We start from the raw sequence: 16076 nt of genomic DNA on the forward strand, positions 1-16076 counted from the left end.
ATGCCATGTCTGATAAATTCTCCTCGTGTACAATGGACAATTTGTGTGTTGTGCTTCTTGTTTTTTATGGTCAAGGCCATTTTATGAGATATTTCCCTTTTGTTAGGGAAATAAGTCTTTAACAAAGAGTGGCAAGATTGAAGTGACTTTCCCAGCAGTCACATGTCCCCCTGGTGCATTCAGGCCGTAATTGGTTTATATAGGAAGGACGGCTCCTGGATTTGGACTCAGTCGGAGCTAATAAGGGTCTTTTATTCGGCTCTTAATAGAGCATGTGGCTCGGGCGTCTCCCCACCTCATGCCCGCCCGCCCGCCCGCCCGCCCGCGTCTGTTCACTCTTTAATCACGAGGGGTGCCACCGCTACGGCACAGGGCGTGGCCTCACCGGCAGGCGGCTCAAGTGAGATCAGTGTCACAGGACCGGGGGTGGGGGGGGGAAGGGGATAGGGTTGGGTACTTACTTGACGGAGGCACGCTATATGGCTACCTTGAATGACATACGTGGTGGAGTTGTTGGAGTCAGTGGAATCTGCTGGGTGGTTGGAGCTGGAGGGGGGGGGGGGGCAGTGGTGTAAGTGTTGAAGACAACTCTCTCCATCTGCCTCGCCCATGACCCAGGGCTCGCTTAACTCCCAGTCAGATGCCAGCGCTGGTTGCAGGGGCCAGATTAAGGGCAAACCCATCTGTCACTGGGAGCTGTGAGGTAACTCCGCTCCTGTGCCCGCAAGGTTATTCCAAAGGAGCCCTGGACCTGCGCCCACGTCACGCCAGGTCTTCCAGAAATTAAAACACACTTGCTGTGCGAACATGAAGGATATGCAATGTGTGTGTGTGTGTATGTGTGTGTATGTGTGTGTGTGTGTGTGTGTGTGTGTGTTGTGTTCCACCGGCACAGTGTATTTCCACATTCCTGACTCCAAAGCCCTCCCTCTGTTTCTCTCTGGTCGTTAATATCTTCCGCTTGAATGAAGTTTTGGGCGCAGAACACTGATCAAAGTGAGGGGATGGGGCCCAGGGCTGGGGGTTCAGGGGGGTGGGGGTGGGGGTGGGTGTGGGGGGGCGGGGTTGGCCCATTCTCTGGAATTCGGAATGACTCAACAAAGCATTCACGCCATTGGCTGGTTGTTATAGACAACGGATTGCCAGAAATCCCCCCTCGTACCTCCTCTAAATGCATTCAGCCTTATTCACACAGACAGGCCAGCTGAGGAGACCCAGACAGCAGTCAAACACATATCGGCATTGTATTACACACACACACACACACACACACACACACACACACACACACACACTGTGGATGCCAATGTTTTCAGTTTACCCAGTAGCAAGTCATCTATGTAGGGAAACATTGCCAATTCTGTTCCCCATGGGTGTGAAACTTTCACTGGGTACCAAATGAAACATAAAATAACAGGGAACAGCATCATACAACACACATGCTGGTGGACTAATCGTCTATGAGTTAAAAAACACAAAAAACACAAACTCACACTGGTGCCATCTATGGATCATTAGAAATGCAATGAGCCGTGTAACTGACCCAGATTAATTTGGATGAGGAGAACTCTCTGGTGTTCCAGTGGGTTTTGGACTGCCAGCAGGAGGGGAGGAAACATGAGCAGCGGGGTGTTAAATTGGAGATATGTGATGCATCGGCTCTTGTGTGTATCAGGCTTCAGCGGAAAAAAAAAAACAGAGCAGCCTCCATAAACCTTCACCTTTGGGCCGGAGACGCAGTCCATGCATGAAGAACCTCCTGTCAAGGGTTACCCGCGGACTTCCCCTTACTCTTAATGTCTACAACACAATGAAAATACTAACGACTGCAAATGGAGGAAAAGTGTTAATCAAACGAATGAAGTGAACACATGTAGAGAGAGCTTTGTTATTCATTAGCTTGCTCTCTGTCCACGGTGCTGATTAGCCCTTTTTCTCACGTCTTGGCTTACTGTTGGTTTTTTGTTGTGCTGTTTGGTTGATTTATCGCCCAGAGGGTGGTCCGGGTCTCCCCCCAAGAGTGACAGGCAGAGAGAGATTAGGGCTTTGAGTCACACCAGATGCCTATTGTTAAGAGGCCGTCAATGAGCACGGCTCCAGCCGCTTAAGACAAAGCAAGTGGAAAGCGGGTTCATAGTGTGAGATATTTTAGGTGAGGCTTTCGCACTGGGGTGCCTCTGCCGTGAGAGAGGCCGTTAAATCACCAGACAACTTGGGAGTCTGCCCAGCCCAGTTGGACCTGTTAGAATCACTGTAGGACAGAAAGGATTTGGAGGCCTTCACTGTCTTGATAAACACACACACACACACACACCGGCCCGGGCAGGATTTACACTAGGGAGTCAACTCAGCCAATTTGAGACAGTGTTTCAAATCCTTGTAATCTGTGAACTTTGCTAAAGTTTATAATCAGAGAGAGCGCCTTATTTCCCTAAAGCTTCACAAACTATTAGGCAGGTTTCTGAATAATAATTCTTCTCGAAATGAAAAGTTTTTTGTAACAACTTGTTTCTGAGATAATCTGTCTTAACCGGTCACCAACTGTTCCATTGGCCATCATCCAGCTTTGGTTTACCAGACTTCTAACATCTGTCCGCCATATCAAATTCTGCAGTTCCTCAAGACAGATGTGTACAATTTGCACCTGACTTGTACACAGGTACTAAGATATTCCTTTTTCCTACAGGGATATTCTGCACCGCCACATCAGACATATGCATGTCACCTCCCTGCCAAAACGGCGCCACCTGTGTAGACACCATGGACGACTATGTGTGCCTATGCTCCACGGAAGAGGAGGTGAGGTACATGGGGAAGGACTGCGACGAGTTATACGACGCCTGCTTATTCGCCCCGTGCCCCGAGTGCGAGAGCACACCGGGCTCCACGGAGTACACCTGTATCTGCCCCGACGGCTTCGCTGGGATGAACTGCACCGAGGACGTGGACGAGTGTGAGAGCAATCCCTGCGACGGCGTGCGGACAGAGTGCATCGATGGAGTTAACGGCTACTCCTGCTACTGCCCGACGGGCTACGGGGGCGAGGACTGCAGCTTACGCGTGGTGGACTGTGCGGACGAGCCCTGTAAAAACAACGGGACTTGCTCCCGTCTGCCGGACGGCTACGAATGCCACTGCGCGGCGGGATTCGACGGGGATAACTGCGAGGAGGACATTGACGAGTGTCTCTCGCACCCGTGCCAAAACGGGGCCATCTGCATGGACGGCGTGGCGGAGTACCACTGTTTCTGTGTGCCGGGTTTCCAGGGTTACAACTGCGAGATTGACATCAACGAGTGTGCGTCGCATCCCTGTGAGAACAACGCCACCTGCATCAACTCGAAGGATCGCTACATCTGCGAGTGCCTGCTGGGATACACAGGTGCGAATAGAATTACTCACATTCTTGTACCCCATTGACATACTTTTATAAATTCATAAAAAAAGAGTGATTTTTTTCTTTTGTTTTATGTTTGGTCACACAATTCATCACAATAAGCATTTGAGATATTAGAATCAGTTTGCCAGGAAGCAAAAATTTTACTGAATAGATTTGACCTGGCCTTTTCAAAGCATGTGCTGGTCTTAAGTGAGACAGTGATGCATTCTGGAAGATGTAGTTTGACCCAGGCCTCCTTATCAGCATTGTAAGGCTTTTATAGCAGCTTCCCACAGAGTGAAGTAAAACACACCACCTCTTGGCTCTTCTCATTAAGTGAGAGGGCCTGCGTAATATCTAGAGGTCTGGCTGGTATCTGTGGGGCATGGGGAAGGAACAGCAGGAATGCATTCCTCAGGTCATGTATAAACCATTATAGCCCAACTGGCTGTAGACTCAGACAGACGCTAAAGATGGCAAGACATCTTTGCCAGTGTCTCACAAAGAAAGCCAGTTGTTGACGATACACAGATGCTTTTGGTGTTAGAAAAGGAAAACAACCTGTACTTCAATGACAGCGTATGTAAAAGGTCAACATCCAGACTTATAATAGACTGGCAGTGCAGTGCAGATTGAATGATGTGGGATCATATAAACAGAATTGATACTAAGTCCTCCTATGGTTGTAAGTCATGCCTAAATGTATCATCCATCAGGACACAACTGCGAGGTGGAGATTGACGAGTGTGCTTCAAGCCCGTGTCACAATGGAGCAACCTGTCACGACCTGATTGGCCTGTACACCTGTGAGTGCGTGCTCGGGTTCGAAGGGCTGGACTGCGAGATTGACATCGACGAGTGTGAAAACGAACCCTGCCTCAATGGAGCTGCCTGCATCGACATGGTGAACAGGTAACAGCTCAGCCTAGCACATGGGAACAATCCACTTTATTCTGTTTAGAGGGAAAACAAACCTTTGAGAACAAATGCGTCGTAGCTTTAGATTAATAAGAGTACAGTTCCTTCATTAAAGTTTCCCAGAATGTTGGGTTTCTTAGGTTGGGTTCCTTATGTTGGGTTCATTATGTTACCATGAAAACATATCTAGAATATCTTTGATTTCTGTTTTGATCATGTTTGATGTCATCTTCTGTCGTGCTCAAAGATAATCATCAATACATTGTCCTACATTTATCTTTTACGTTGGAAGTAATCCAAATTGTTACCATAATCCTACTTGTGTAAACTAATCTTTTAACTGTCGTCATGAAGTCTAGTGCTCATTACAGTTTATATTATGGTCAAGCAAATAGTTTGTAGACTGACAAGTTAAATATCTCACCATTGCTTTTGTGTGGTGCAGCCAATATATTTCTGTTCTACTCACATGGACGCCATTTTGGCTCTGTTTCAGTTATGAGTGTGACTGCATCTTTCTGTTCTACTCACATGAACGCCATTTTGGCTCTGTTTCAGTTATGAGTGTGACTGAGTGACTGCTGTTCTACTCACATGAACGCCATTTTGGCTCTGTTTCAGTTATGAGTGTGACTGCATCTTTCTGTTCTACTCACATGAACGACATTTTGGCTCTGTTTCAGTTACGAGTGTGACTGCATCTTTCTGTTCTACTCACATGAACGCCATTTTGGCTCTGTTTCAGTTACGAGTGTGACTGCATCTTTCTGTTCTACTCACATGAACGCCATTTTGGCTCTGTTTCAGTTATGAGTGTGACTGCATCTTTCTGTTCTACTCACATGAACGCCATTTTGGCTCTGTTTCAGTTATGAGTGTGACTGCTCGGGCACTGGCTTCATGGGAGACCACTGTGAAGAGGACATCCCGGAGTGTGCCTCGGACCCGTGCCAGCATGGCAGCACGTGTGAGGAGGGCACCAACGAGTACCACTGCGCCTGCTGGGAAGGTACTACACCCAGTTCAGACACTCTGATGGTGCTGGTCGCTCAAAGTCAAATTACTTTTGGATTATAGGGGTTCTTATCCAAACATCTTGTGCTTTTTAATGATCGTTCTGTGATTACCATTTTGTTCTCTTCACAATGATGATGAAAGGATTAAAGTTTAAAACAAAAGATGTGATCGTTTCATAGAAGACCACGGGTGGGGCACCTTCAAACAGAGGGGTGATCACAACACGTGGTGGAACTTCCTGTTAGATTAGAGAGCGCCAGTGTTGGTCTGTGAGAAGCGGCTAACAGTGCGGTCATTTCAGGCTACGAGGGAGAGCACTGTGAGGTGGACATTGACGAGTGTGCAGACGGCCCCTGTCTGAATGACGGAGAGTGCTTCCAGAGGTCGGACCCCGCTAGCTGGGAGGAGGGCTGGGAGTTCAGCTACCCACATGCAGCTGGATATGTCTGCCAGTGTCAGCCTGGCTTCACAGGTTGGTCATTGGTCTGAAAGGACACATTAGGGCCTTCTCTCTTCAAGGGAACATGCCTTAGTCTGAAAGCACACATTAGGGCCTTCTCTCATCAAGGGAACATGACAGGGTTTGTTAGGGTGGTAACAGTTTCTCTTAATTGTTCATCCTAGTATCTGCATTTAGAACTTTACAATTTTCACAAAAATAGAGCCACATTTTTGCTAATTGAATTTAGAACTTTTCGTAGCCACAAAATGCAAGATTCAGTTCAGGATTTATACATTTGCTACTCTGTATGTACATAATGTTTGTGAAGCTAATACTACTTTCTGCCTTTCCTTAGGAGAGAACTGCTCAGTCAACATCGATGAATGTGAGTCTGAACCGTGTCAAAATGGAGGCACCTGTGAGGACCTGGTCAATGCGTATATGTGCGTCTGCCCTGACGGATTCACAGGTATGTACATTTATTTCCGCATTTTCTGCAGAAGTGTTTATAACGATAACAGATTCATGTCCTATTTAAACAATTCACATAGTATGACAAATAAGTTCGCATTTAGAGGTCATGTACTGCATATTAAAGTGGAATAGAGAAGTCTAAAACAAAACCATTACAGGACGGTGACTTTTGGAAAGCTGAAAACTTTTCCCCCTCGTGTCAGGTGCCTCCTGTGAGGTGAACATTGACGAGTGCGAGAGCCAGCCGTGTCAGAACGGAGGCTGGTGTGAGGACGGGGTGGCTGACTACACCTGCCACTGCCCCGAGGCCGAGGAGGGCGAGCTGCCCTGGGGCGGCCGCGACTGCGACGTCCAGCTCCTGGGCTGCATGGAGCACGAGTGCCAGAACAGCGCCACCTGCGTGCCGCGGCTGGAAGGCGACGAGGAGCACCACCACACGTGCCGCTGCCAGCCGGGTTTCTACGACGACGTCTGCTCCACCTCGACCACCTTCTCCTTCTCCGTGCCCGGCTTCATCCTCGTGGAGGTGGCACTGCCCGAGCGGGAGCGCAGAGACGTCGGCGGGCAGGGACCCAGCGTACGCCTGCGCTTCCGCACCACCCTGCCCGACATGATGCTGTTCTACAGGGGCGACGGCGCGAGCTACCTGTCCCTGGAGATCGTGGAGGGAGGACTCAAAGCGAAGGCGGTGTCTGAGGAGATCTCTCTGGAGGTGGACTTCCCTGTGCACGTGTCCGACGGACTCTGGCGGGACACCGATGTGGTTCTGGGCGAGGGGCTGGCCCTGATCCTGAAGGGACCTGGCTGCGACGAGGACGGGTGCAGGATTGATGATAACGGGTCACCCGACGACCCGTTCTTCCACCACCCGGACTCCTTCACGCACGTCTACGTCGGAGGAGCCCCGGACGAGTACCACGAGCACCTGGAGAAGGGAATCGGCTTCATGGGATGCATGGAGGACCTGCTCATCGACTCCAACCCAGTTTTGCCCCAGAGCCTGCCGGATGACACCCTCCAGGAGATGGAGCTTGGCTGCACAAAGACTGAGTGGTGCGAGGAGGATCCCTGCTCCCAGCGCGGAGACTGTGTGGACCTGTGGATCAACTACCGCTGTGACTGCCATCGACCTTTCTATGGCAACAGTTGCTTAGACGGTAAGTGGACTGCTTGACTTTGTATGTATTTATCTGATACGATGACATTTTAGGTGGAGGTTGTCGTATCTTTTCTCTGGCACGTTTTCATTCTCTAGCCCCCTTTTAGTCGAGTTTTCTTTTTCTCAAGTGCTCATACGCTTCCTCTCTACAGAGTTTCCTTCCTGGACGTTTAGCCACGAGGACACACTGAGCTACGTGTCGTATGACGTGGGCGACAGCCAAGGTACAGACTTCAAAGTGTCCTTCTTCCTGCGCTCCCTGAAGCAAGGCGGTCTCATCCTTCAGCTCGCTCATCCAGGCCAGGACGATCCCTACTTCCTCCTCTTCCTGAAGGCGGGTCGGCTGATGGTCCACTCCCATCCGGACGCTTCGCCCCTGATCGCTCCCGTGTTTCTGACCAACGGTGAGAAGCAGCTGGTAGAGGTGGAGCTCACAGATGGACTGGTGTTCTTCGAGTACGGAGGTCTGCGCTACAGCCTGGGCGCGTTCCCTGAAGCGGAAGTGGAGGCCGGGGATTCGGCCTATGTCGGCGGATTACCTGACGGGGAGCTGGAAGAGTGGGGTGGACACTTCAAGGGGTGCCTGCAGGACTTCCGCTTGGGCGACGTGCATTTGGATCTGGATGCTTGGAACAGTTCAGTGGATACCACTGTGTACTATCCCAACGACTCGGAAAATGTGGAACGAGACTGCTTGAGTGACGACACCTGCACGGTATGACTATCAATCCCCCACATTACACAACAGCATCTGCTGCGACTAAACTGTGATGGGCTGAGGTGGTGAAATTCTGGTTCAGAAGATGAATTTACTTATTGCTTTGATCCTTTCATACACAAAGGAAGATACCTAATTCTAACTTTTATCTTCCGTGTCAAAATGTAATTCTAGTTTGGTTGTTGACACAAAACACTGATTGGAAGGTTCAACATCTATTTTCTGAACCTGAAATTTCTATTTCCCATTGTTGTAATGTGACGTGACGTGACAGTGACTTATTTTGGTTTTGAAGGTGGAGCCATGCCTGAATGGTGGAGAGTGCACCGTCACCTGGAACGACTTTGTCTGCTCGTGTCCACTGAACTTCACCGGGCAGCACTGCGAGACCCGTGTGTGGTGCATCAGTGACCCGTGCATCAATGGGGGACACTGTGTGGACCTACCTGATGGATATGAATGTAAGCTGAAACCTTTTCCTCCCTTCAGGACAATAATTACTCCAAAATGACTTTACAGGGACTCTCTGGCAAAACTTGTGATGATTGTGATGAGTCTTCCTCAGTCTCCCCTCCTCTTCTCAGCTCTTAATTTTTCCATCCCACTGTCCATCTTTTTACTCTTTTACTGGCTATACTAGCCCATTGCACAGTCTTTACTATTTATATCACTTTGCACTATCCTCACACACACAAGCACAAGTACTCTATCTTTGCACTATCCACACAAGCACATGAACACTATCTCTCTGCACTCTTTGCACTACTTTCCTTGTGGACATCAACACTGACACAATCAATGCACACTGTAATATCTGTATAATATCTGTATACACCCCACTCCCTGTGAACATGTTTTTCCCTATGTGTATTATTTTTCTACTGTGATTTGTGTATGTATGTTTGTGAGTTAAGTTAAGTGTATAAGCTACTGGATGACCTAAATTTCCTTCGGGATTAATAAAGTATCCATCTATCTATCTATCTATCTGATAACTTGAGACGTCTTGAGACAATTTTATAAAAAAAAAAATGTAATTGAATTTCAATTTTTAAGCATTACTGTCTGTTGAGGCATGTCTCATTGTCAGTTCTCCTCGTATTCTTTCACTAGCGTACTTGTTGACATAAGAGCCTAGGTGTTCTCAATAGATAATAATTCAGGTTCATAAAGTGTACATCATTGCACTTCTTTTCTAACATGAGTTTAGTTAGATGGTTTAGTTGTGTTGGCTAGTTGTGTTTCATTAGCACAGTGGAGTGACACCACCTTTTATTTCACAGGCATCTCTAATGCGACCTTCGACAACAGTCCACATCGGTACTCTTCCCAGGGCTCATTGCCCGACCCGGTGTCTAGCGTCACCATAGAAGTACGGACACGCACGGAGAACGGGTTCCTGCTGCACGCCTCAAACGGGGCGGAGCTGTTACTGGTGGGGCTCCTGGACGCGTCGCTGAAGGTGGAGATCCACAGCGTGAACAGGGTGGAGGCGCTGGAGTTCTCCGGGCAGCGGCAGATGTCGGACGGCCACTGGCACCGGGTCCAGATCCACATGACCGACCCCGAGCAAGAGGCCTCGCCCTGGGAGATCCTGGTGGACGGGATCACGGACGGAAGCAGCGCCCCGGTCGTGGCCGGCAGCCTGCACTTCCTCAACGAGGAGGGTATGGTGGTGACTGTGGCGGAGAGCTTCAAAGGCTGTCTGGGAGCAGTGCGGGTCGGGGGAGTGTACCTGCCCTTCGTGGATGACCTCAACCCACCGCAGGCCGGCCGCTTCCACAGGGTGGGAGAGGAGCCCATCCACACGGGGTGCTCGAGCACGCCCGTGTGCAACTCCCGCCCTTGCAGGAACGGGGGCGCGTGCGAGGACCTGTTCGACCTGTACGGCTGTGTGTGCGCGCCAGGCTGGGAGGGGCTGCAGTGTGAGCTGAACACGGACGAATGTGCCTCCGGACCTTGCGTCCATGGCAACTGCAGGGACTTCCAGGCTGGGTTTGAGTGCACGTGCCACGCGGGTTATGCGGGCATGACCTGCGAACAGGACGTGGATGAGTGCCAGGAGGGCGCCTGTGAGAACGGAGGCACCTGTGTGGACGGGGTGAACCAGTACACCTGCACCTGCCCACCTGACTACAGCGGCCACCACTGCCAGTGAGTCAAACCTCTGCAAAGGATTCAGCAGTTTAGATGAGAGCAACATTTGATGAGAGACTGAGATTTCTATGTCCATGCCACAAAAAACTATCATATATACACACACACACACACACACACACAAAACCCATATACATATGTTTGTCCATTTCACCATAAATGCATAATTACCTCAAAGCATAGTGGTGATAAGACTTTTGACACCTTCTTGCAGATGGAACTACCCTCCTCTTCCATGCGACCAGATCAAATGTGCCAAGGGCGGCACGTGCCATGATGAGGCGTGGGGGGGCACCTGCACTTGCAAATCGGGCTTCACAGGTTACAGGTGAGGTCCTTCACAGAACCCGGCTATAGGAACATACGGTCTAAAGGTTTAACCTTCTAGAGTCCCAGACTGGAGTTGGGTCCGTGGATATACTGTATGTAAGGAATAATGGCTGCTGTCGTGTCTAGATATTCTAAACTGATGTAATAGAAAATTATACTCAAGTTACTGTAGATGTTTTCCATTATTTTCATCTAGTTTAAAGCACCTCAATGGTCACTATCATGTACAGGATATCACATAAGTTCTTAAATGAATACGTCATATTTTCATTTAAAAAAAAGTAACAGTGTGTACAGCTCTCCTCATGGTTCACCACAGAGCACATTGTCTTCCTGTTCTACAACTGGCAACATCTTTGTATCTTATCAGCCAGTCTATGTTGTACTGATCCTTAAAGAGAACAACCAGTAAGTTGTTTTTAGCCTGTGCGAACAGTGCCTGTGCAAACAGTATATCGCTGCACTCTGCACGCTGAAGACACCGTCGTGTCCGTCTCAGCTGACACTACCTCTGCCCTTTGACCTCCCACCCTAGGTGTGAGACGGAAGTGGACGAGTGTTCCTCCAGCCCCTGCCTGAATGGCGGCTCCTGCGTGGACCGCCTCAACAGGTTCCTGTGTCTGTGTCCGGCGGGTTTCAGTGGCTCACACTGCGAGACCAGCGTATGCATCACTCTCTTTTCTCCTCACTTTCTGTTCTTAGTGGCAAAGGGAATATGTAGAATACTGTGTATATATGCCTCAGTTAGAAAGGAAAAGCACAGGCTTACCAACCAGTTTGCATGTATGTATCCAGTATTTAATAATAAAGTCTCCTCTCTTCTAACATATGTGAATGAAAAGTTGCAAACACATAGCTAGGTTCATAATAACACATCCATATGAACACAACTACCGAGGCAACCAATGAAAATCACATCAACATGCAGACAATGCAATGTTTAATGAAAATCACATCAACATGCAGACAATGCAATGTTTAATGAACATCGAAGTAGAGAATAAGGGGTCCTTGGACTTGGAACACAAGGCATCATTAAGCTGTTAGAATATTAGCTCAGCCAAAAGGACCATTCTGAGATGTCTCCCTTAGCATGCTGGGTGAGGATGATGAAGCATGCTGGTTGAGGATGATGGACAGCCATCCTGCTCAGGTGCTGTGGGATCAGGCAGAGCTAGCGGAGTCTCAGAGGTGGCTTCAGTTAGATCAACACTGGTCTCCTCCAGCGGAGTCTCAGAGAGCTTCAGTTAGATCAACACTGGTCTCCTCCAGCGGAGTCTCAGAGAGCTTCAGTTAGATCAACACTGGTCTCCTCCAGCGGAGTCTCAGAGAGCTTCAGTTAGATCAACACTGGTCTCCTCCAGCTGAATCTCAGAGAGCTTCAGTTAGATCAACACTGGTCTCCTCCAGCGGAGTCTCAGAGAGCTTCAGTTAGATCAACACTGGTCTCCTCCAGCGGAGTCTCAGAGAGCTTCAGTTAGATCAACACTGGTCTCCTCCAGCGGAGTCTCAGAGAGCTTCAGTTAGATCAACACTGGTCTCCTCCAGCTGAATCTCAGAGGTGGCCTCAGTTATTGTCCATACTGAATGTCACTGAATATTTCATGAGCTGTCACACACCCCTTTTCTAGTCAATTTCTGAATTTCAGTTTCTATTACTGACACACATTTCACTATGACCAAAGGAGTCTTTGTCTTGAATCCTTTTTTCATAGTGAAATGTGTGTCATCGACAGAAACTGAAATGCAGAAATTGACTAGAAACATTGTGAAACTTTTGGTGTGGGTTCACTGTTGTTGTGGCGTTAGTTCATTTGAATGTCTCTTTCCTCTGAGCAGAAACAGTCCCAGAGGGAGCGGTTCCCCTGGCTGGTGCTGATCATCCCCCTGGTGTGCTGCTGCGTGCTGCTCCTCGTCATCGGCCTGACCTTCATGCTGCTCACCGCCCGACGCAAACGCCAGTCCGAGGGCGTCTACAGCCCCAGCTCGCAGGAAGTGGCCGGGGCGCGCCTGGAGATGGACAGCATGCTCAAACTACCCCCAGAGGAAAGGCTTATATGAAACCTCCTACCTCCCCTCCCTCCCTGCCTCCCTCCCTTCTTTCTTCCCCAAACACTCCTCTCCCTGCCTGCATGGACATGGACTATGGTTGAAGAGGAGACATATCCCACTAGATTCCCTAGAGGGAAGGTAGATCCCATGGATTTGAGTTTTAAGAGCCCCTCTAAGGAACTTTCTCACTGGAAAGTGGTGATGAAGATCACCTCTATGAGCGCCGCCCTAGTGGTGAGGCGTCCTCCCTGAAAGGTTAGTTTGGGGAAAGGGAAGACTGGGGAAAAGATCAGTTATGGAATCCTGATTGGAGCCAATACCGTTGGCACATCTACCCTCGAGCTTTCGGGGTCAAAGCTCAGCTCTCTTTCATCACCATGACGACTAAGATGAGCTTTGCCCAAAATCTACCCCAGAATGCACTGTGGTGAGAACCTATCCATCGGAGACCCCCCCCCCCCCAAAGCTAACCACCTCAACGTGACCACTGGTGGGAAATCCAAATCAACACAACTTTTGGATCATCTCGTTGGGGTTTCTTACTGGGACGTTGTATAGTTTGTATATTTGTAAACTTGGTTGCAGCGCTTTCGTTTGTACATTTTTATCAGACTCCGGGGGGGAAGATGACGAAGATGATGACGAAGACTCACAGACACAAAAGGGAGATTCTACTGGACATTCTTAGACAAGGACAAGCTGCTTGCTTTTGTTTACACGCGGAGGAGAGAAGACTCCTGAGCTTCTGCGCACACAAAACTATGGCTTTAGTTACTAAGCCTTCCCTGAGGTAATCAAATGAGCCATTTTAAGACAGCCTGACAATCAATAAGAAGCTGTTTGACAAAGTAAGTCTCTACTGCAGATTCCTTGAACAGTAATATGAATTTAAATGCGTTTTAACTGCATTGGTCCCATAGCAAGAGACAAGAATCCTTTGAAATGTTTTGGAGTTCTGGATCAGACCAGAACTGCCATGTTTTAGTGCCACACATGCAATCCAGCCTCCACCTACAAATGGTGTAAGCGAAACCAAAATGGTGCTAGAAAACGTTTCAGGTATTTGGAGATGAAATACAAATGTCATGATGTATGTGTATTTGCTGGGGACGAACACCTAAAGGACGATTCTGGTGAGAAATAAGACTCACAATGAAGTCCACTCACCTCAGATGCAGTTGCTCTTCCAGTGGTCACTCAAAGCAATAATTCAGCTCAGCTTATCAGTTCAAAGATGTCAAACAACAGTTAAGAGTTCACGTAACAGTAACTCAGCCCAACAGTGAAGAGACACAGTGAAGTCTTCATTTAAACTGGAAATAATGAAATACATTTAGACTCACCCGTATCATTATGCAAATAATCTGGTATGAAGTAATAACAAGAAAAAAGTTCAAGTTGTTTGTGAGTAAATGTCAGACATGTGGTTTTCTTATATGGTGTCAATAACTACATGGGCTGGCCTCCTTGACATCAGTGTTGTTTGAGTGAGAGGTTATTTCAGTGTGCATTCAACATTACTCTAAACAGCATTCATCATAGCATTCAGTGGACTATTTCTGCCTTTTCACACTAGCAAGAGGCAATACGGCAACCAAACATGCACTGTAGGACTGACTGCAACTCAGGTCAGTGAAATAAAAATGTGTCTGTTTTTCACCGCAATATTTCCTTAAATATTATCTGTATATTTGTGTAGTCCTTTCTTGTGAATACCCCCGCCCCCCCCCCCCCCCGACACAGAAACAAATGAAAGTGTACAATGCTACTGAACACGCACTACAACACCACACGAATGTGTACCTTCACACAAAACACACACGCACATTTTTGTGAACCTTTCATGCTAAACACAAATACGCACAAACTTATATATGAGCACCTTTAAACTGACAACACATAGATCAACTTGTGTGTGAATAGTAATAAAGTACAAACATAACAACAAACATAAGAGTCTTTCTGAACACAGAAATGAAAGCATATGTTCCTTCTCACTCAACAAACCATGCAATACAATACAAGTGTCTTTATGTTGAACACATACACAGACAACGCCTCTGTAAGGTAAATGAAGAAACATAAAGACATCTTTCACCATGTACTAAACAGTTTGATATGTCTTGCCAAACTGCACAGTACACTAAGGGTTTAGCCAGATTGTTTCAGACATCATCTAAAATAGAAAGCAATGTTAAAAGATACTGTATAAATACGAATCAGCTTCTGAGAATCTTTTTATGAAGGACCGTTCTCTTCGAATGTTACAAACTGCTTCAGAGCTTGCTTTCCTGGTTTGATGCATGTCTTTCACCTAATGTCATGTTGACCTACTGTTTCTGCTGGCTGTTAACACACCACACCACACGTGCAAGGTTGTACTATTATCTGAGACCTTCTGCACCGCACTGGACTATTTCACAGCAATGTTGTACATATAGACTGTTTTAGACCTTTTGTAATGTGAACTGTGTGTGAAATATTCCAATCAGGAGATTATTGTAATAAAGAGAAATACTTTGGTACGTCTGGAATGGAGAGTGTGGTTCATTATGGTACGCTATTATTATTATTATTATTATTATTATTATTATGATACTGCCACTGCCACCGTCATTATGGTATGGTTTGCAGCCACAGCATCCTGCTACACTAGCAGGGAAATCAGTGAGGTAAAAAGTATATATTTAAAAAGAAGAAAGTGGTGGAAATAGTAATTAGAGAGCTGAGATAAGAATGTCAAATGAATCTGAAATATAAAAAAATGTAAATGTATCTGAAGGACAGGAAAACATAGTGTTCCAGGAATGTTATGCATGTGGTTGAAATAATAATTATGGATGAGATGCGATTTGGAGTTGCAATCAAATACAGTGCCTTGCATAAGTATTCACCCCCTTGGATGTTTCACCCTTTTATTGCTTTTATAAATGAATCATGGTCAATATAAAAAAAATCCAAAAAAACCCTCTTTAATGTCAAAGTGAAAACAGATTTCTACACAGTAATGTAAATTAAATACAAATGTGTAATGTAAAATAAGTGATTGCATTAATATTCACCCCCTTTAAAGTGACTGATTTAATTCAACAGAGGTCCAGCCACTTGGTGCTAGTAGTCTCACAATTGGTGAAATGGGCATCAGTGTGCAGTGAATGTGTCTCAAATGATTGTAGTATAACGACACCTGTGTCTGGAAGGTCCCTTCACTGGTTAATCAGTATTCCTGGCTACCGTTACACCATGAAGACAAAAGAACACTCAAAGCAACTCCGAAAAAAGGTTATTGAAAAGTATAAGTCAGGGGAAGGATACAAAAAAATGTCCAAGACACTAAACATGCCCTTGAGTTCTGTTAAATCCATCATCAAGAAATGGGAAGAATATGACACGCACATGTGTAAATCTGCCTAGAGCAGGCCGTCCTCAC

The 16076-nt window shown here is 47.2% G+C and overlaps 1 protein-coding gene across 1 annotated transcript in view; it reads left to right on the forward strand.

Moving 5' to 3' along the window:
• The window catches only part of crb2a (crumbs cell polarity complex component 2a), a 21849-nt gene extending 6678 nt beyond the window's left edge, over positions 1-15171 (forward strand). The window contains exons 2-13 of the mRNA XM_012839862.3: positions 2687-3382; positions 4096-4291; positions 5167-5306; positions 5616-5786; positions 6112-6225; positions 6434-7387; positions 7542-8104; positions 8403-8568; positions 9391-10261; positions 10479-10592; positions 11130-11256; positions 12434-15171. Of these exons, the coding sequence (XP_012695316.2) occupies positions 2687-3382; positions 4096-4291; positions 5167-5306; positions 5616-5786; positions 6112-6225; positions 6434-7387; positions 7542-8104; positions 8403-8568; positions 9391-10261; positions 10479-10592; positions 11130-11256; positions 12434-12655 (4334 nt within the window). The 3' untranslated portion in view covers positions 12656-15171. The remainder of the gene's footprint in view (positions 1-2686; positions 3383-4095; positions 4292-5166; positions 5307-5615; positions 5787-6111; positions 6226-6433; positions 7388-7541; positions 8105-8402; positions 8569-9390; positions 10262-10478; positions 10593-11129; positions 11257-12433) is intronic.
• Positions 15172-16076: the final 905 nt, after the last annotated feature.

This window comes from Clupea harengus, chromosome 12, assembly GCF_900700415.2.
Source record: "Clupea harengus chromosome 12, Ch_v2.0.2, whole genome shotgun sequence".
NCBI lineage: Eukaryota > Metazoa > Chordata > Actinopteri > Clupeiformes > Clupeidae > Clupea > Clupea harengus.